At 42.4% G+C, this 20,668-nt stretch overlaps 8 protein-coding genes and 1 non-coding gene across 9 annotated transcripts; 4 read left to right on the top strand and 5 right to left on the bottom strand. All coding sequences in view use genetic code 12, as the record gives it.

The window, feature by feature from the left end:
* Positions 1-40: 40 nt before the first annotated feature.
* Positions 41-1,420, bottom strand: PSN45_005215 (uncharacterized protein; the record flags this gene model as incomplete). Its single annotated transcript, XM_006685898.1, has 1 exon — positions 41-1,420. One exon carries the CDS (start codon positions 1,418-1,420, stop codon positions 41-43), a length of 1,380 nt encoding a protein of 459 aa, XP_006685961.1.
* A 960-nt stretch (positions 1,421-2,380) lies between these two features.
* PSN45_005216 (uncharacterized protein) lies at positions 2,381-5,595 on the top strand (the record flags this gene model as incomplete). The annotated part of the gene is made up of 2 exons (XM_006685605.2): positions 2,381-4,569; positions 4,827-5,595. 2 exons carry the CDS (start codon positions 2,381-2,383, stop codon positions 5,593-5,595), a joined length of 2,958 nt encoding a protein of 985 aa, XP_006685668.2.
* A 341-nt stretch (positions 5,596-5,936) lies between these two features.
* SOG2 (RAM signaling network component) lies at positions 5,937-9,773 on the top strand (the record flags this gene model as incomplete). The annotated part of the gene is made up of 2 exons (XM_066158444.1): positions 5,937-8,708; positions 8,868-9,773. The coding sequence occupies 2 exons, from the start codon at positions 5,937-5,939 to the stop codon at positions 9,771-9,773; spliced, it is 3,678 nt and encodes a 1,225-aa protein (XP_066014541.1).
* A 105-nt stretch (positions 9,774-9,878) lies between these two features.
* PSN45_005218 (uncharacterized protein) lies at positions 9,879-11,291 on the bottom strand (the record flags this gene model as incomplete). The annotated part of the gene is made up of 1 exon (XM_006685608.2): positions 9,879-11,291. One exon carries the CDS (start codon positions 11,289-11,291, stop codon positions 9,879-9,881), a length of 1,413 nt encoding a protein of 470 aa, XP_006685671.2.
* A 575-nt stretch (positions 11,292-11,866) lies between these two features.
* SPO1 (lysophospholipase) lies at positions 11,867-13,943 on the bottom strand (the record flags this gene model as incomplete). The annotated part of the gene is made up of 2 exons (XM_006685609.2): positions 11,867-13,741; positions 13,797-13,943. 2 exons carry the CDS (start codon positions 13,941-13,943, stop codon positions 11,867-11,869), a joined length of 2,022 nt encoding a protein of 673 aa, XP_006685672.2.
* Positions 13,944-14,084: 141 nt separating this feature from the next.
* Positions 14,085-17,243, bottom strand: TEF3 (translational elongation factor EF-1 alpha; the record flags this gene model as incomplete). The annotated part of the gene is made up of 1 exon (XM_006685610.2): positions 14,085-17,243. The coding sequence occupies one exon, from the start codon at positions 17,241-17,243 to the stop codon at positions 14,085-14,087; it is 3,159 nt and encodes a 1,052-aa protein (XP_006685673.1).
* Positions 17,244-17,892: 649 nt separating this feature from the next.
* Positions 17,893-17,964, top strand: PSN45_005221. The gene has a single exon. It is a non-coding gene; the product is annotated as a tRNA-Gln (tRNA).
* A 102-nt stretch (positions 17,965-18,066) lies between these two features.
* PSN45_005222 (uncharacterized protein) lies at positions 18,067-18,567 on the bottom strand (the record flags this gene model as incomplete). Its single annotated transcript, XM_006685611.1, has 1 exon — positions 18,067-18,567. One exon carries the CDS (start codon positions 18,565-18,567, stop codon positions 18,067-18,069), a length of 501 nt encoding a protein of 166 aa, XP_006685674.1.
* A 347-nt stretch (positions 18,568-18,914) lies between these two features.
* Positions 18,915-20,653, top strand: PSN45_005223 (uncharacterized protein; the record flags this gene model as incomplete). Its single annotated transcript, XM_006685902.2, has 2 exons — positions 18,915-19,588; positions 20,293-20,653. 2 exons carry the CDS (start codon positions 18,915-18,917, stop codon positions 20,651-20,653), a joined length of 1,035 nt encoding a protein of 344 aa, XP_006685965.2.
* Between the last annotated feature and the right edge of the window lie 15 nt (positions 20,654-20,668).

The following is a 20,668-nucleotide window of genomic DNA, read 5'->3' on the forward strand; positions in this document are numbered from 1 at the left end:
TTACTAGATAGCTGGAATTGATATTAGAATTGTGCGTAGTCTAATGCGTAGCTCCTAAGAATAAAGTAGCAGATAAACACACAACCATCACCAACAACCCCCATAAACAGAGGCACAACCCCCCGTATTTACAAAATTGTTCTAAAATGGTTGCCGGTTGGCCTGGCTTGGGCTTAATCAATAAGTACCCAAACAACCCGGGAAGAACAAACGAGATGGATGTCGACCCAGTAGAACCCACCAATGCAAGCACATGCTCTAAAGAAGTGATACTGATGGCAATTAAGTAGCTGAAAACAACTATTCCGGTGGTGATATAATAGAAATTTCTGGAGGTCAACGGCACTACTATTGGATCATGCCCGGCCGTATCATATGCCCCTTCCATTGGAGTGGTCGATACAAATGAGTTGTCGGCTCCGGAATCGTCCTCGATCAATGCGTCGTGTTCTTCGGATATCATTGGATCCCTTTTGAATTTCTCGACAATGAAGTAAACCACATGATTTAAAGATCCACGACACGGGTGACACTGAAGTGGGAATGACAAGGCGACCATAACCACAATACATAACCGTCCTACAAGCGAAGACATGGAGTTTTTGGGGTACATGGTGATGATGTTCCCGTTGACAGCAGAGCCAAATGTCAAGTATCCAGATACCGCCACAATCGTGTACGATACACAGGCAGTAGCAATGGCATTACGAATCACGTGGTTGGACTGGCGGGTCTTGGAGCCAGCGTTGGCATCGATGGCCAACTCGTTGATTATAGCAAACATGTTCTGGTGGCAGGTGTAAGCAAATACAAAAATTGGGAACGAGCGGAGGGTACTTCTCCATGAAATAGGGCCAAACCACTCGATTTCTGGGGCCGATGTTTCGGAACCTTCGCCAAAGAAATAGTGGAATACCACCAAGCAAATGAGGTACAACACCGAAAACAAAGCAACAACACTAGTGTACTTCAAGGAGTCCAACTTCCGTAAAAACAGCAAAGGGGCCACAAAAATCATGAACACTGAGATCCAAGTGTTTCTGTGGTTCCACCACTGGTCAGCAGCTCCTGAAGCCAAAGCTTCCACGATTTTAGGCATCAAGTCACCGATAATCACCAAGTAGCTTATTCCCACACCAAAGCATTTGATGGCGATGGCAGCATCGAATACCACCGACAAGGAGGGATAAGTCAACTTGGATAAGCTGAAAAAGCTCACAGCGGTCTGTTGGTCGGTGTATTTGGATACTTTTGTTTGAAGGTAGAGTCCGAACGAAGATGTGAGGGCCGACCACACAATGAGAAGGAGCCCGAAAGCAAGTCCGTTGGACTTGAGACCATATGGCATTGCCAATATCCCTGCACCGATGATGGTGTTTAGGAGGTTTATAGTTCCTGACTGAATTGTAGCAGTAGCCATTATGAGAGCATTAGCAAACACAAATGTTGATAATGCGCGGTTCTCAAATGCCAGTTCGAGCCTGCAAATTATTGGAGATGGGGTTCATATGGGAGTAGTGCCACCGAGAGAGAGAAATTGATTGACACATAATGAATGGGATAGTGGGATAATGGGATATTCGGTGGCTGTGAAATATTATGGGACCTTCAGTTCTGTGTTTAGCAGTTTCAATTAACCACCATGGCCATATTACTTATTTCAGATGTCAGTGTAATCTACAATAGCGCTACCACGCCTACGAAAACCATCAGCTTCCCAAAATATGACAAGGTTAAATGAACCTTCGTGCAAATATAGATTCTGGCAAAAAGCTCTGTGATGGTAATGTGGTATATGACATCTAATAATTGTCAACCCCATATGAATGTAAAATATATAACTTAAAGGAATCAAAGGGCTGGATAGGACGGCCATTCACGACCCAATTTAGCCTTCGTGTTTATCGTCAATGCATACCAATTTGGGAATTTCCCCAATTAATTGTGGTTATCGACCACGAGATGCGTGTCTCACCCTCACATGTGTTCAGTTCATTTAGGGTAGGCATGAAAGTGACTTTTGGGGTCGTGGAGACGTGTTTGTGTTTTGTCCGGCCGTGTAGACGTTCAATTATTAGAAATTGTCCAGCATTTTAGGGGTAAAATATAGGTAGTTGATCCCCGGTCCACTGTTCCAAATCCTACAGGGAATAGTATGAATAACCAACACTTACATCTCCAGAAAACTAAAGAACATCCAACTTCTTACATTTTGATAAATAAAAGCGCCTGTTTTCCGGATGTAAAAGGCTGCCACGTTGAAGCCAAATACAATTTTCGCAGCCATGTGGGACATGATAATTTTGGCACCCATCGCAGGTTTATATAAGTAGGCTAGATCCAATTAATTTTTACGCTTGTGTGTATCCACTCTTTCAACATGGAGTTTTTGGAATCATACTCTATTAAAATATCCCAGGTGTACGCAATTCTAATTGTGGTAATGGTGGCCTTGGTTTTCACCTTCAACAAGTCGCTCCTGTCTGTCGTAGTTTTTGCCTGGAACTGTTTTATCAAACCCTTTTTCAACAAAAAGAGACATGGGCCTGAACAGCAGAACAACTTGGAGTTGTTCTATAAGAACCAAGCCCATATTTATGACGAGACAAGAAGTGTGTTGTTGAAAGGCCGCAAAGAATGTTTGAAATTGGCTGCTAGTCACCTAGAAAAGCAACAAGATCTTGTATGGGTTGACATTGGTGGAGGCACTGGTGCTAACATTGAGTTTATGGACTCAGTCATTCCAGTTTCGTCTTTTAAGAAGGTGTACTTGGTGGACTTATCTCCTTCGTTGTGTAAGGTTGCAACCAACAGATTCAAGCAACACGGCTGGACTAATATCACCGTGTTAGTTGAAGATGCAAGCAGCTTCAAAATCGAAGAGAAGCATGTTGACTTGATAACCTTTTCCTACTCATTATCGATGATTCCAACTTTCTACAATACCATTGATAATGCCGTCAAGCTTTTAGATTCGCTGGGCGTTGTTGCTGCTGTCGATTTTGGAATCCAGCTGCCGGATACCTCTTTGGGTCGAATCAATACTGTTGGAGGTCTTATTAACAGAAACCTTACCTGGTGGAACAGAAATTTCTGGAGAATTTGGTTTGAGGCCGATAAGGTATTTTTGGACTCCTCCAGAAGAAACTACTTGGAATACCGGTTTGGAACAGTCAAATCCATTAATTCTTTCAACAAGCAATTAGGTAGAATTCCTTACTACATTTGGATTGGCTGTCACAAATCTCGAAACGAACACTTGGTTAACAGAATCAATTGTTTGGTTACTGAGTCACCATACTTGGGACCTTTAAACGCTTCTGATGTTGACTTATCCAATGCTCCCATTTCCAAGGGACATGAAGCTTTGGTCAATAATATCTCCAAAAACTTGCCATACCCTTCTATGTACTACCAAAAAGAGATTTGGAGAGTCTACTTTGATGATTTGAACCCGCAGTATGAGCAGTTCAAGAACCAGTATATCTATGCTTTTACCTGGGAAGATCCCAAAGAAGATCACAAGATCTTGAAGTTCAACGAGAATGATACTGTGTTGGCTATTACCTCAGCTGGTGACAACATTTTACACTACGCTTGTTTGCCAAACCCACCAAAGAAAATCCATGCGGTTGATTTGAACCCATGCCAAAATCATCTTTTGGAACTTAAGTTGGCGTGTTTCAGAAACTTGCATCAAAGAGATATCTGGAAGATGTTCGGGGAAGGAAAAATTGAAAATTTCAAGGACTTGTTACTCAATAAGCTAAGTGCAAGTGTTAGCTCCAACGCCATGCAGTACTGGATGGAAAGAGGTGAAAAAACTTTTGCAGCTAAAGGTTTATATGATACGGGTTCCACTAGATGGGCATTGAGATTGGCCAAAGGAATTTTCACCCTTTTGGGCTTGAACAGCTACGTTGACCAATTATGCAATTGTGAAACCATGGAGCAGCAATGCAAGATTTGGAACACCAAGATCAAACCAGCTTTATTCAATCCAATTGTCGGAACCCTTCTTGTGGGAAACCCGATCTTCCTCTGGAAAGCCTTAGGGGTTCCCGCTAATCAAGCAAACATGATGGGTCCTTCTGTCTTGAAATATGTTGTCGATACCTTGGATCCCATTATCACCAGGTCGTTGATTTCCAAAGACAACTACTTTTATTACTTGACGTTGAAGGGTAGATACACCCGGGAAAACTGTCCCCAATACTTGACGACTAAGGGATACAACAACATCACCAGACGAAACCCCAAGACAGGAGAATGTGCATTGGACAACATCAGAATGCACACTGACACATTGAATGATGTGTTCTATCGATTAAAGCAAGGATCCTTGACAATTGCCATCATTATGGATCACATGGACTGGTTCGATCCCAGTGGAAGCGATGCAATTAGTGAAGTTCTTGCCTTGAAGAATGCTTTGGGTACAAATGGCAGATGTATGTTGAGATCTGCAGCACAATACCCATGGTACATCAAGACATTTGAAGAAAATGGATTTAGATGTGAGCCCGCTGCTATTAGGGAAAGTGGCCATTCTATTGACCGGACCAACATGTATGCTTCTACTTGGGTTTGTACCAAGCTTGATGACAGCACTTTTTCTAGAAGAAGAAGTAGTAGAATTAGCAGTTTGAAGATTTAAATAGAAAATAAAGTGACAAAGAGGGAAGGTCGTACCATATTAATGCTACCTTCACAATGTGTGTAATGTGATGAACGTAGACACATTTTCCAATTTCTTCATGGTAGTGTACCTTCGCTAGTCTGTGCAACCACAATTTTCTCACCTCGTAATCAGTTCACATTTCCAGATTATTCGCATTCTTCTTACTAATCATGCAACAGTTTGAAATCGTGTTTAATGTGCCAATGCACTGCCAGGCTTGTGTAGAATCTGTGGCCAAAGTCCTCCGCCCATTGACTGGGGTGTCCGCTTTTGACATTGATCTCAAGAACCAAATTGTCTCGACTACCACATCTCTTCCTCCATCAGAGCTCGTTCACATCATCCAATCCACGGGAAGAGATGCAATTATCCGTGGAACCGGCAAACCTAATTCGGCTGCAGTTTGTATTCTCGAAAGTTATGCTCCCGAAGACTTTGACCAGCCTGTCAAAGGATTGGCACGTATCGTGGCTGCCACCCCCAATGAGCTTTTCATCGATTTGACTGTTAATGGTCTTCCAAAGGGTACCTATTACCCACTGATTCGTCGTTCTGGAAACTTGTCTGATGGGGCGTTGTCGACGGGCGACTTGTTCTATGCTTTGGGATCCATCCAGGTGAAGAACGATTCTACTGATGCCACAACCATCAAGTCTATTGGAGCTGCCACCCCTTCACCAACTGAAAAGTTGGGATCTGGTCAAGCTTTTTTACACGCCAAGTTGGGGGTAATGGACCTTATAGGAAGGTCAATCGTTTTGTCCAAGTTGCAAGAGAAGGTGGCCCCTGATTCGATTTGTGGGGTGATAGCCAGAAGTGCTGGTGCTTGGGAGAATGACAAGTTGGTATGCTCATGCTCAGGAAAGACTGTGTGGGAAGAACGAAAGGATGCCGTGATTCGAGGGGTAGCTTGAATATGTCTATTTATACATATGGTGATATGAACAAAAATGAATTTAATGGTTAATGTAGTAGGGATCCGAGTGGTGATCTGAATGCGAACAGTGATATCCTCTGTGGGGTTTAGAGATCACAATTCTCGCAGGCATTGAGTGGAGTTAGAGATACTGTAAAGGTTACACTGGGTTAAGGGTTCCTATTTCCCCATACACTCGCGATAATACTGTCGTAGTACCTGAGTGCTAAGCGACAGTTACATGCAACGAAGTAAAGCGCGCACATCTAAAGTATTGAATTCTACTGAATTGTTTGAAACATTCATACTGAATCTGAAACCCCTTCTTACATCCATCATATGTCATTACCCCTACTAAGTGGAAGGTCAGCGGTTTTTGATTTTGTATCAGATCAACATGAAGTCCTCAAGCAAAAGCGATCTTTGAAGCTCAACTCCTTAAAGACCCATCTTCCTAATCTCCTGCTCAGTGATATATTTGAATACTTGTACCAGTATATTAATTCGTATGATCCTCCTTTGGAGATTGAAAGTATATCACTAGCTGCTAACGGACTTGAGTCCTTCCCCTTGAACTTCAAATTGTTGACGAAAAATTTGTCCTATTTGGATCTTCACAATAACAACTTTTCTGAGTTACCACAGGATATTTATGATCTAACCCAATTAGAATTCCTTGATTTATCTTCCAATCGCTTGTTTCACCTTCTGAGATCTCGGATGGGCCAAATGGTCAACTTGAAACTTCTATCATTACAGAATAATAAGTTCAGGTACTTGCCGCCAGTCTTGGGATCTTTGCCGAGCTTGAATTTGATAGAAATCCTGGATAATCCTTTGGTACAGCCATCACTAGAAATGATCCAAAGACTTCAGAAACAGCTGTCGGAGCACGAGTGGGTAAGTCAATTGAAATCATACTTGATAAGTAATGCAGCTGCCATAGAGTCCAAAATCTATGATACCCCCCAGCCAGCCCCTAGATCCACCCCAAGTGCAAGTACCGTTTCAACTTCATCAACTCCCCAGGCTTCCAGATCGAAGAACATCTCAGAAACCAAGACAAGAGCATCAAAGGCTGCTCGTCGAATGGGCTTAATAATCAAGAAACCTGATGAAATATCATCCAACCAGTCTGATGATTCTCGAGATACCGACCAAATTGATTTTGCTTCCCCTTTAACTTTCCCCAACTCATCCTCATCTATTGATTCATCCTTCAACCTAGTCAGTCCACCACCTGCTGTTGGAACCACCACAGTCAGTACTTTGGCTACGGCTTCTAATTCTGATGGGGGAGATTCTCCACCAGCAACGCCGACAATTCTGGCACCCCCTTCTCGTCCTACTGCCCGCCCCAGGTCTCGTTCTAACACTTTGTTGGAAATTGACAGGATGCTTGAAAATTCTGATGGTGTCGACACAGAGCATAAACTGGGGGCATACTTCAGACGTCTATCAACTTTGGCAGAGGTGCCTGTAGACCAAAACTTACCTTACCGATTCCACCAGACACATAGCAGTATATCTAATGGATCGAATCCTTCTTCTCGGAATGGAAGTGTGTCACAACCCCGAAATGCTGCTTCAGGAAGCTCATCGGAAACAGAAGATACAGAAACTGTTGGAAGTTCTACCACCAGTTCAACCACAGTGGTGTCGTCACATGGAAGAACAGTGAGCAGCGGTCACAGCTCAGGTCTCAACAAAACTCCTCTGACTTTGAAGCCCTTTGGTTCGTCACTTTCAGACCTTTCTCCTTCAAAGCCTGCGAGAAAGTATCTGGAATCTGATACGAATTCCTTAATCGGAGTATCGAGAAAAGTTCTTTTTGCATTCAGCGAATTGCACTCTTCTGTGAGGAGGTTCAGTGGGTTTTGTTCCGATAAGAAAGTCACAATAAAAATGGTTTCTTTCTTGTACAGTGCAAAAGCTAACATTGATACATTGGTTGAGAACTTGGAATTGATGGAAGAAAATTCAAATAATCTTGATAAGATTTTTGAGTCTTTAAACACTTGTATTCAATCATTCAAGTCAATAATGGGATTACTTTCTGATAATTTCGCCAGTTTTGTCAATAAAATTGACATTTGCTTTATCAGAATGCTTTATTTGACTGTTTATGGCAGTTTCAACGAAATATTAAACGCTTATAAGATCCTAGTTCCTAGTGCTTCGTTCAGAGTTCAGGATAAACCAAAGATGGGATTATCTATTAATACCACTTCTGAGAGCAGTGATGAAGTAGATGCTAAGTTATATGAGTCCATTGAAATTGCCACATCAAAGGCTCAAGACGTGTATGGCGAACTCACTAGAGCTATAAGTAAGAGTGCAATTGCGAGTGCCAACAGCAACAGTGACTCTTCCAGTTCGGAAGGTGCCATTGGCCCTCAAGTGGCAGTAAAGGTCAAAGAGTTGACTTCTGTGTGCGTTTCATCCATTGATATCATCAAGAGGATCAAGACTAAGTTGATTACAATCCGTAATGATCCTAATTATAGCACAAAAAAGTTATTTTGGGATGATATAAACTTGTTTTTGAAAGCCATTATTCAGACTTTCTCGGCAGTGAAAAACCTTATGAAAGACTTGCCTATTCTCAACGAAATCAGATCTTCTATGTCCACATTAACAAAGTCAACCAAAGACGTGACTATCCTATTAGAAGCCTCTTCCTACAAGTCAATATCCAATGATTATAATGGGTCTGGCGTGGGACCTCACCCACCTCCATTAAGTGCTATACCAAGTGTTTCCAATATATTCACACCATTGTCGGCACATCCAACGGTTTCCTCCTCCCATACCAATCTTCCGTCTTACACGCTGGGGTTGTCTCATTCTCAGCTCAACTTGAACCAACTTCAGAATATACCCCAAGTGCGAACTCCATTGGTAGCAGCCCTTGGACCGGCGGCCCAAGCCATCATGCCGTTAAACACAGACAGCCAAGCCCAAGGTCCACCCCAAATGCAATCGCATAGCACGTTGGCAGCTTCACCTATTTTGACCCCGAGCATGTCCATGGAAGGTCCTCACCCCTCTCAGTCCACTGGACAGTACTATGCTAGTAATGGTATGAATCCGTTCGATGGTCTCATTATGGTCAATAGTGAAAGACAACTGGAACGGGAACGGGAGCGACATGCTGATTAAACACAAGTAGCTTTTGTATATTGTCAAACATGTCCTAGGATTCAGCCGCGCATAACCATTGACTCATCTCGAGTTGAAAAATTTAAAATCGCACCGATAAGATTCTAGAGCACCAATATGACTGTGGAATTGGAAGAACCTCCTCTTGAATCTAATGCCCAGGTGGCCAAGGATCTTTTTGCCGGGACTATTGGTGGTATTGCACAGGTATTGGTGGGACAGCCGTTTGACACAGTGAAAGTTAGATTACAGTCCGCTGCTGAAGGAACCTACTCAGGAGCAGGAGATGTCATGAAACAGTTGGTGAGAAACGAAGGGTTGAGAGGGTTCTACAAGGGAACATTGACGCCTTTAGTAGGGGTTGGGGCTTGTGTTTCGGTACAGTTTTCTGTAAATGAGTTCATGAAAAGACACTATGATGGGAAATTAAATGGTGGTCAACTAAGCTTGTTACAGTTCTTCAACTGTGGCGCGGTTGCTGGGTTTGCTAACGGATTCTTGGGAGCTCCAATTGAACACATTCGTATACGGTTGCAAATACAATCTGGTCTGGTGAAGCAATTTAATGGCCCAATTGACTGCTTTTCTAAAATCTACAAACAAAACGGATTATATCTGGGAATTTTCAAAGGATTGACTCCAACACTTGTCAGAGAATCAATTGGGTTGGGTATCTACTTTGCAACTTATGAGGCTTTGATCGCTAGAGAAACTGGCAACAAAAAGATTGCAAGAGCCGATATTCCTGGATGGAAATTGTGCTTATTTGGTGGATTATCTGGTTATACTCTTTGGATCGGTATTTATCCTGTTGATGTGGTCAAGTCCAAATTGCAAACAGACTCTTTGACCAAACCTTCTTATAAGGGTTCCATGAGTGTGATCAAAGACGTTTGGGCCAAGAATGGTATCAAAGGGTTCTATAGAGGATTTATTCCAACCATCTTGAGAGCTGCTCCAGCAAATGGAGCTACCTTTGCCATGTTTGAGTTGACCATGAGACTCATCAACTGAGTTCCTTATTTAATCTTATAGACTGTTGTTGTATTTTATTATTTATATTCCTACAAAGAAAAATATGGCATTAGAATCGTTATTCGTTATTCGTTATATAAAGGTTCATTCAATTTTGCGGTTCAAATCCATCATCTGGTTTGAACTTGGGATGTGTTCAATTCCAGCATAGTCTTCGGTATAATCTTCAGGTCTGATCACTTTGATAAACTCCATGAAGTCCATCATATATTCACCATTCAACTCATACTGGTCACCCCCTTCGAGCTCTCCGTGCTCAAACTTCGTATCTATGCTACCGACAGCAGTATCATGATCGAATCCGTTATTTGTTGGTGATAATGAAGCTTGCACGTTCAAGTGAGTATTTGAAAGTTTTTGTTCTCTCATTCTCTTGTTGAAAGTCTTGTCTATTCTCAAATGGAAGCCAGGAATCCAATCTATCAAGTAAAGAAATAAGAGCGACATCACAAACACATATGTAGCTGTCACCACGCATCCTAATATTTGGTAGCAAATCTGGATGAAGTTTCCTTCGACCCATCCTCCTTTTGATCCGTACGAAGATTCTCCAAAAATCCCAGTAAGCAAAGAACCCACTATCCCTGTGATGCCATGAATGGCAAAGATATCAAAAGCGTCATCGATATGAAAGAAAAATTTCAATCTGGTTGCCAAATTACTCGATATTCCACCAATCACTCCAAAAACAATTGCTTTCCAGAACCCTGTAGGAGATGAAACGTATCCACCGGCAGGGGTTATCACCACCAAGCCTGCCATTAAACCTGAAGAAAATGAGATGATTGAAATTTTCCTCTCTGACTTATTATGGCCATTACCATCTAAAGGAGTAGACAGGTAGTAGAAGTCGATGATCATCCATACTACACTACTGACGGATGCTGCCAACAACGAATTGACCATAATATAGATCGAGAATGTGGAAAACTTATAGTCACACCCAGCAATAAATCCACACCATCCGAATGCAATGAAAAAGGTTCCTAGCAAAATAAACCCGTTATTAGAGCTTCGATAATTATAGAGCAACTTTGAATTTCTAGGGCCTAAGAGATAACTGTAGGCCAAGGCCGTAAAGCCACTTACCACATGAATGCAGTTTCCACCTGCAAAATCAGTCACCGGTAGTGTTCCGAATTCTGTTGAAAGCCATCCATTTCTATTCCAAAACCAGTAAGTAACTGGGTTGTAGATGATAGTAGACCAGCAAAATAAGAATAAGAGCATCGGTAACAACCGACCTCTCTCGGCAATACATCCTGGGAATGTGAACCCCACACATATGATTTTGAACATCCCGTTGAATAAAAAATGGTTGATTGATAGTATTTCACCTCTAGGAGTAGCGTAGACAAGTACGGCTGACTCTCTCAACTGTCGTAACACAGCAAAGTCCAAATCTCCAATGAAATGGTTAGAAGATGATGAGTAACACAAAGAGTAACTCCAAATATACCATTCCAATAGTACAAATGGAGTTAGTAACATGGGCATTGCAAGTTGTAACAAAGCTGACCTCCTCTGCGTGAGTCCCGAGTAGAAGAGAGAGACACCAACGAGCACGAAGAACAAAAGCATGGTACAGAAAAGCATATACAACGAGTTAATGGCAAGCTCTATCGGGAGATTACTCTCTTCCGATATCATGATTATTATCTTTTCAAAAGCTTATTTGTTAGTGTTTAGATAATTTTTTTACGTTTTCTCAGATGTGTAGAACATTTCCGCAGCCATCGTTTTTCATCGGTACAGTGAGTGAACTTCACTTTTGGGGAATGAAGACTGGGAGTTTACCTACATAGGTATTGCTCTGCGGGAACAAGGATTATGTGAACACAGAGGCATTTTTAATTTCCAGTTTTCTTCTATTGTTGCTGTTAGCCCAACAATTATTTTAATATTGGGTATTGTATTATAGTCTTCCACTAACAATTATATTTAAAATATCTATGCGAGTAGTTGGACTTATGGTTTGACTTTTCGGTTTAGGAGTGGCCACTGGTCAGTTTCTTTCCTGGCAAAACGTCTCAAAAATAATCAGTGGCATTTAACTGCTTTAATGCCAAGTCTTAAACAGTGGAGATTCTGGTTTCATGCCAGCAGTACTTATTAAGACACTGATGGCAGTACTCGGGTAAATCCAAACCCATGGTCAAAGCTTTTGGGAGTTGTCTAAAGTGCATTTTATCTACCTTTCTTTTAATAGCTGCGCAGCTGATGCAGGCTGCAAAATCAGTCGAGTTGTTGGCAGTCGCAAGCTCATAGCCGTTTTGAAACATCTGGTTTATTTCACTGTGATTATAGCTGAGCTGGAATGTAGATGTATTGGACGCATAGGATATGTGACGGTTCGGGGTGTATACTAGTAGTGGAGGAAGAAAGTTACCGTCAACCTGTTTAATGTGTGATCCTTCAAGTCTGGGATAGTCAAATATCAAATCACACCCTAGAAACATTGGTGTATTTGGTAGCTGTTTTATTTGTTCAGCGCTGGGCACTTTGGGAAAAACCGCTTGTTTGTAACCGGAAATCGAGAATGTGTTGATTTCCATGGTGGCATCCAGATTGTGAAATCTTGAGGCAGTCTTGGTGAGAGAGCTTCCGTTTGGGAAGTTATAAAGGTCCGAAGACATATCAAAAGCGAGAATCAAGTCCAAGTTTCGGGCTGGTTGGAGAAGTGGCTGAAAAGGGATATTCTGTCCATCATCTCCACCATCTGCAAGGTACATGTGTTGTTGCGATGAAATAGAATCTTCAGCTTCTTCGTACTCTGAAAACGGGTTTGGTGAGTAAATGGCATAGTCAGGATGATGCTGTGGGATACTCAGGTCAGTATAATTGGAGCTCAAGCCAAATGTCAGAAGGATGGTTTGAATGGCTGTCTTCTCTTCGTGGTTAACTTTCATCAAGTAGTTGTAGACATACAAAAACACATTGTTAAAGAGCGAGGAAGAAGTAGCCACCAAAAAACCCACATCATCATAGCCCATTTTGCAGCCATCAACTGGAAACCCATTTTTGATGGTGGACCCTAAGTATTTAGTCTTTATAAATCCTGGCATGTATGAATCCCAAGAACCAAACTCCTCAGGAGTAAATTCCACCAAATGTGACTTCTGGCTTGTTTCTTTCTGTATAGGCGATTTTAATACCGCACAAAGAATAGGAAATGGTTGGGCAAAAGACTTCATTGACGGAAGCTCCTTGAGCGAGGAGAATGTTCTGGAGGTGAAGCTGGTGAAAAGCTTCTGATTGAGGGCTCTACCCCAGTAATCAGTGAAGGAAATGTATGATCCCAGCTTCTTCTTGCTGCGTACTTGATTATGAATCGACTCGTAGAAGTTATAGATGTCTTTGATTTTGTTCTCCCCTGAGATTTGGTTCTTGTTCTCCATCATTGTTAATAATTTTGTAGAAAATCTTGGTTCCGTACCTTTCTTCTTATTGAATCCAAAATAACTAAGAACAGAGCTAACTGTTCCATCTTCTCTGGTTTCTATATGTTCAGATTTGGGTGAGTTCCCCTTGAAACCTGGATCGAAATCAGGAATTCCTATGAGAAGCCTTCCTTCAATAGCATGAAGCTCTTCATCTTTTAGCTGCACCATAGGTTTATAATCATTAACAGCAACGCTCATCACTACCCAGGATCCACCAGATATGCCAGCAATGTAGCTAGTTGCTTGTAAAAAACCTCCAAGATGCCCAGGATTTTGAGATCCAGGTGTCCTAGAGTCATAGGCAGCTAAAACCCCAGCAGCAGTTAACATAGAACGATATCCACCTCCTGATATCGCAATGGCTATGTTCACAGGGCTCAAGGAGTCAAGAACTTGGGATGCTTCGAAGCCAGGGATACAATTTCTTTTGAGTACATGCTTGAGTGACAATTGAGTTGACCGGTGCCTCTGATTAATGTACGAGTTTTCATACTCCGAAAGTCCCTTTTTTGGGTGGTTAGTTTTGGTGCTCTTTTTGTGATTGTGGATTTAAACGTACTTGGGCATATCTGATGATTGAACCTTCAGGACAAGTAGCCGGATATGGTGCGTATGATTTGGTTCCAATAGTTACTGTAGTATTCATAAACCCGTACACAAACACCGATAGGCTGTGAAAACACACAAAAACCATCAACAAAATCATTATGGTTTAGGAAATGAATTCGCAGCCAAATCTACATTGATAATTAGGATCTATTATATTGAAATATAGATGTATAAACAATATTAGTTACAAAACAAGCAAACATATAACTTAGTAATAATCTTAAGAAGACCGAGACATTTAGAAGTCGTCGTCATCAGAAGACACATAAGCGTCACCCAAGTCCTTCTTCTTCTTCATTCTTTCCTTCTTCTTCTTTCTTAACTCGGCGGAAGACAACTTCTTCTTTTTCTTAACAGCAGCAAGTTTGTTACCCATAGCATCGAATTTGTCTTCTTCGTCGTCATCCTTCTTTTCCAATCTTGGACCAGCACCTTGACCTTGCACCCAGTTGTGACCAGATGGGGTCATTCTACCGTCCAAAACGGCCCACACTTCTTCAGTCAAATCCTTGGTGAATTCAGCAGAGTGAGTAATGATAACAACACCACCTTGGAAAGCCTTGATAGCCTTAGACAAAGCACCCAAAGAGTCTCTGTCCAAATAGTTGGTTGGTTCATCCAAGACAATCAAGTGAGGTCTTTGCCAGGTACAAGCAGCCAAGACCAATTTGACCTTTTGACCACCGGACAAACCTCTGATTCTGGAGTGGGACACCAATTCGGCTTCCAAACCCAACATGGCACAGTGTTCTTCGATTTCCTTTCTGGTCAAAGGTCTGAATTGACCAGAAGCCAAAGCTTCCTTCATATCCACTTCAGCAACCATCTTGGAGTGAGTTTCCATCAATTCACCTCTTGGCAACCAAGCGTTGTCAACAGACATCATTGGAACCCATCTTTCAGATTTCATACCCAAGTTTTCACCCAAAGTCCAAGAACATTCATATTCGTAAGAGTTCTTGAATTTTCTTCTAGCGTGAATACCAGCAATTCTTCTTGGAGATCCTTCAATCTTGAAGATCTTTTCCATTCCCTTTTCATCGTCTTCGTTGATTTGTCTAGAAGCTCTGTCCATGGTTTCTCTATCTTCACCAGTGTGGAATCTCCATTGAATATATTCAGATGGAGTCTTGTCCAAATGGTTATCAATGTGAGCAAATGCATGTTGTTTAATGTAAGCAATTCTACAGTTTTCGTGAACGTAAACTTCACCAATAGTTGGCAATAATTCACCAGTCAACACGTTAATCAAAGTAGATTTACCAGCACCGTTAGGACCAATAACAGCAATTCTAGAAGACAAAGAACACTGGAAGTTAATGTCTCTGATTTGTGGCTTAGCAGTACCTGGGTATTGGAAAGTCATGTTAGAAACCTTGACAATAGCCTTTTGCTTGGTCTTAACACCTTCCAAGAAACCAGGTTCTGGGAACAGGAATTCCAATTCGGAGGCTCCTAATTCGTAGTAAGATTGAGCAGATGGGCACTTCTTGACGAATTCAGACAAGTTACCCTTGTACTTTCTCAATTTGAAACCTTCGTAGTGGATAATGTATTCAACAACATTGTCCAAGAAACCAGAGTCATGGGAAACAATGATAGAAGTGATACCACAGGTCTTCAAGTAGTTGACCAACCAAGCAACATTGACGGTATCCAAATGGTTAGTTGGTTCATCCAACAACAAGATATCAGCGTTCTTCAACACAGCTCTGGCCAAAGCCAACTTCATCTTCCAACCACCGGACAAAGAGGTAATTGGCATCTTGATCATTTCTTCGGTAAAGTTGAATTCTCTCAACTTGTCTTCGACAGCATCCAGGGTCAAACCAACTTCACCATCCAAAAGCACAAAGTCAAGAACACTGGTTTCGGCGTGAGTTCCATCGATATCATGTTCGACGTAAACGGTCTTACATTCATCTTGGGTTGGGAAACCTTCAACTTGACCATTGGCAATAGCTCTCATCAAGGTGGACTTACCAGCACCATTTGGACCACACAAACCATATCTTCTATTTCTCTTCAATCTGAATTGAGTCTTGTTCAACAAGATCTTAGCACCGTAAGCCAAAGAGAACTCACAGTTACACAAGTCTTCACCATCATCTTCTTCATCTTCGAAAGATGGAGGAGCTGGAATGTTATCAATAGCTCTCTTTCTGTATTCTTCAATGATTTCCTTAGCTTCCTTTTCATGTAAGAAGATGGTAGCGAAAGGCAAGACGTTTTGCAACCAGGATCCTGGGTGGATGTCTCTTTCATCAACCAAGTCACCACCAATAGCAGCAATGTATTCCAAGACTGGTTCGAATCTAGCACCAATCTTTTGGTCCTTAACCAATTCTTTGAAGACTCCCAAGGTAACTGGAATGTCACCAGCAGTGGAAACTTCTGGAATAGCGTCGTTTTCACCAACGGCACCAACTCTTCTCAAGGTGTTCAAAGCTCTTTGAGTAACTTCACGGGCTTCTGGGTCAGCAATAGTTTGGAAGTTAGCCTTCAAAGCTGGCAACAAGTTGGCCATGAAAGGAGCAACAACTTGAGGATCATCGACCAACTTACACATGTTATCGACAATGACAGCAGCCTTTCTCTTGATGGCGGTGTCTCTTTCAGCCAAACCTCTGGACAACAAAGGAGCCATGATGGACAAGGTAGCCATGGTGACTTCAGACACAAAGGTGGTGGCACCCAACAAGTGCACGGTTTCTGGGACTTCGGTAGGGTTGGCAATACAGTCAATCAAACGAGGAATAAACTTTTCGATATCCTTGTTATCGATGGTTTCGGTAGACTTAGTCATGGTGGCAAGAGCTGTGGCCTTAACCTCCTTCTTGGTATCCCACATGGTTTCAGACAAAATTGGAATCAATTCAGGCATTCTCAAGGCAATTTGGGCCTTCGCGGTGTCAACCAATTGAGAAATGGCACCCAAAACAGCGGTTTTTTCAGTCCACTTGTTGGTGGAAGTTAAACTTTCCAACAACAATGGCAAAATCACCTTGATGGAGGTTGGGGTGATGGCCTTGGCAATGGCAAGCAAAGCTTCGGCACCAGCGACTTGAAGATCCTTGTTTTTGTCACCAGCCTTAGCGGCAACTTCTGGCACCAATGCAACCACGTATGGCTCAACAGTTGGTGACAAAGCATTAGCAGAGGCAATATGAGTGTAAGCAGCTAAAGCAGCAAGAGATGCTTCAGCATCCTTCTTGTCGGCGATTTGCTTCTTCAAGTCAGCAAAGAACTCAACAGGAGCATCGTGTTCAACAATCGAAGAGTTCAAAAACGATGAAATGTTAGAAGCAGCTTCCTCCTTGTTGTCGGCAACTTTTAACTTGCTCAACAATTCGGAAAGCACTTCAGTGGAATATTTTGATTCACTGGCAGCAGACATTTCCTTTCTAAGATATCCAAGGTGTTCTTCCTAAGAAAAATGTGAAAAAACTTCAAAGGAATTTGCTTTGCTTATATAGAAAGAGGAAAAAATTTTCTGATAAATTTTTTCTTTAAGGACATCTGCTTAGAAAAAATTTTAGTACCCTGCATACAATTCAGGTGAGCAGAATATGATTCTGGAGGCAATTATACAGAGATGGATAGTTGGGATTGGAAGGGATGGCTCTGAACGTCAGTGGTTTAGTGGTGATCGATTTTAGATATCAGCAGATCAATTTTTGTGTGGAATTGATGTGATGTTCTGTTGAGTCTGCTATCGCAAGATATCTTCTGTACGGGTATATTTGGGTACGGCATCCCTACCGTTGCCCTATAAACTGTGATCATCGTGCCATAATTTACGCGCTAGATCACCACGGTGTCTTACCCGGCGCACTGATATCGATCTCAGCCGATAGTGAACAAGGCAAATGTAATACGTAATGAACGGAACAAGAATGGCGCCTAAGATGTTGACTAGATGGACTTCGGTTACGAGTATAAGATATACCCCAATTGACAGTGTGCCACTAATGTAGCAGTGTCTATTCCCTTAAAATCCAGTTTGCTGCATTGGTGTGCGCCATGTCAAAAAGTAGACACGCATTGGTCCCATAGTGTAGTGGTTATCACATCAGATTCTGATTCTGGAGACCTGGGTTCGATTCCCGGTGGGACCTTTTTTTTAAATCGGTCTGATCCACTATTGTATAAGCAAGTATTTGTATTAATAAAACGAAATATAATGTATATGTGGCTACTTGCTACTCGTAAATCATAAGCTACTCATCCTTAAGAATCAGATCTTCGTCCACTAAATGATCATCCACCGGCTTTTGCTTCTTTTTACCTTCAATTACCTCATCTTCATCATTCCCCACCACTGGGGCCTCATTGGCCATACCACCTTTGGGGGCCTCATTCACACCAATCCCCACGTCCCCTTTGCTGCCCACAGCCAAATTTCCTGCCAAACCAAGATTGCTGGAATCCTTGTCATTTTCAACCACACCTAAAATGTTGTTGATTCCAACTTTGGTTGATGCCTGTCCGATGTCAATGTCATACTCAGCATCAGGAGCGGCTCGCATCAGCTGACCCAACCAATAGAAACTCAAGCTAAAGAAACAAAGCATAAACAAGTACCCAATAATCTTTTTCTTAGGCGTTGAAAAATAGTTGGACTGCATCGACTCATAAGGAGATCCCTTCTTTCCCTTACCCTTGACAGGCTTCATATAGTAAGGACGCGGTAACCCATTATTTTTATAAGACCCTTGCATGATTTGTAGGTGTCAAACTTCAAGTTTTAAAATAACAACTGAGATTTTTATGATATGTTTTTGCGAGACCTGAATTTTTGTCTGGTCGCACTCCAACTCATTGACGCTAAAGGTGCATTGTTCCGTAAATGGACTGGTTGAGGGGTTCTACCCATGCCAGTAATCTTCAAATTGTACTTGTGACCTTTCAGTTTTCGTGGAAGAACTGGGCATCTTGTATTGCACAAACTTAAGTTTTAGTTTTGTTGTTTGAACTTCTTAGGTTAGCGGGCACTCCAGGCTTTGCAGAACCTTAAATTTTTTCGCGTTTTGCAATCAAACGTCTTTTGCAACTTACTTCCACAAACATGTATTTGAATATGATTTGGTATTTAATGTCTAATTACATTATGATGACCGGGGTCTTGGCCACTCCACCCGCATGCTTTCTCAGCTGTATCAACGAAATGGCCCAGTTCTGTGTTGGTGGCCATACTGACATCAAGTGTCTCTGTGGAGACCAAGACTCGATTCTTGGATGTTTGGTTGATATATGCCCCTATGGCACGTTTGAGGCAGCCAGAGACCACTACTTTGGAACCTGCTTGGAGCACGGCCAGCCAACTAACGGAAGGTATCCCCCTGGGTATTTGCCTCCCCATAATACCACAAAGCCAATCAAAACCAAAACTTGGACTATCACCCGTCCTTCATCCACTGAGCCTGGAAGTCCTGCCAACACCATCCCCAGTGACAGTTCGGACACTGCCCTGGGCTCAGACACCGATTGTGATGACGAGGACTGGGGGTACGAGAAAACCGTATGGGAAGAAGAAGAGTCCGTGGACTCTCAGGGTCGTACGGTGATCATTCGGAAACCAGTTCTGGTACCTGAAAAGTACTTGCAGCCCCCATATACAGATCCCAAGCGAAGAAAATTGATTATTTTGGTGCCTATCCAAGTAGATGAGGCTAGCCTGATCTATTCTGGACAAAAGCAGAATACCAAAAAGCAGAATATCAAAAAGCAGGGGCGAACTTCGTATGCCCGATCAGCCCATTAGCATTCATCCATCGCCCGTTATTTTAGCAGCTGATATGTCCGTTTGTCAATATACAACTTACTGATGGTTGCTCTAGGAACGCTCACAAGGCCCACCTCTCGACGGTTCAGCTTATTAGTCTCGTACACATTGGACATCAACAAGTTGCCGAATGGGTCCACCACCGTCAACACCCCGTCAAGGACACGGTTGTCACTCAACTCCACTCGCAAACTGCTACCAATGAACTTCTCTGGCGCAATAGTAGTCATAGCTGCTGTTGAAAATATCTTATTTCACAAACCGCACTTTGATCTGGCCCCAGTTACCCGGCGCTCATACTGGCTATATATTGGAAAAGTTTTCCACGCACTTGAAGTCTCTAACATCAATCGCATATCCACCCTGGTGTCAAAGTAACTCTTCTGTAGCTATTTTGATAAGGTTCACAAGTGGATAAACGCGTAGAGTAACCCTCGTGGAGCACGTTTCTGGGCGCCTGGTATTGACATCATGATGGAATATTGGGAATCAGTTGTGTCTAAATTCAGTAGAATTTCTTGTAAATGTAAGCTGGCAAAATCATATACAATGGTGAAGCTTTTGTCCCTGGAGCGGCTCGAGCGGAATGTGGTGCCACCAGCGTGGTGGTAACTGTCGTCGTGACCACCGGGGTTATATGTATGCCTCAGTGCGGTTTGAGACTGAAAATTAACATGGACTTGCACCAAAAGAACACCGAACTATCAACCATCCACCGGGAATATCAGTCGTTTTTTGACGTCCTTGAATTACGCTTATCCTATGAGTTCATGGGTGACGTGATGAACGTATTGGGCCGAAAGCCCAGCCATCTTCGGGTTAAGTTCGGAGAGGGACAAACCAAAGACATCTCGGTGGAGCTAAGAGGTTGGTACATCTTAGATAACCCTTCCAAACACTTCGAGACATTTGAAGCACTAATGACTGAAACCTCGGCATGTTTCCGCAAGCGGTTTGGTGATCAGCTCGCTGAACGGTTGAGGGGGTTGCAAGATAATAGTGATAGTGATATCAGCCCTTAACAGTATATGTATATG

Source organism: Yamadazyma tenuis, chromosome 7 (genome assembly GCF_029203305.1).
Source record: "Yamadazyma tenuis chromosome 7, complete sequence".
Taxonomy (NCBI): domain Eukaryota; kingdom Fungi; phylum Ascomycota; class Pichiomycetes; order Serinales; family Debaryomycetaceae; genus Yamadazyma; species Yamadazyma tenuis.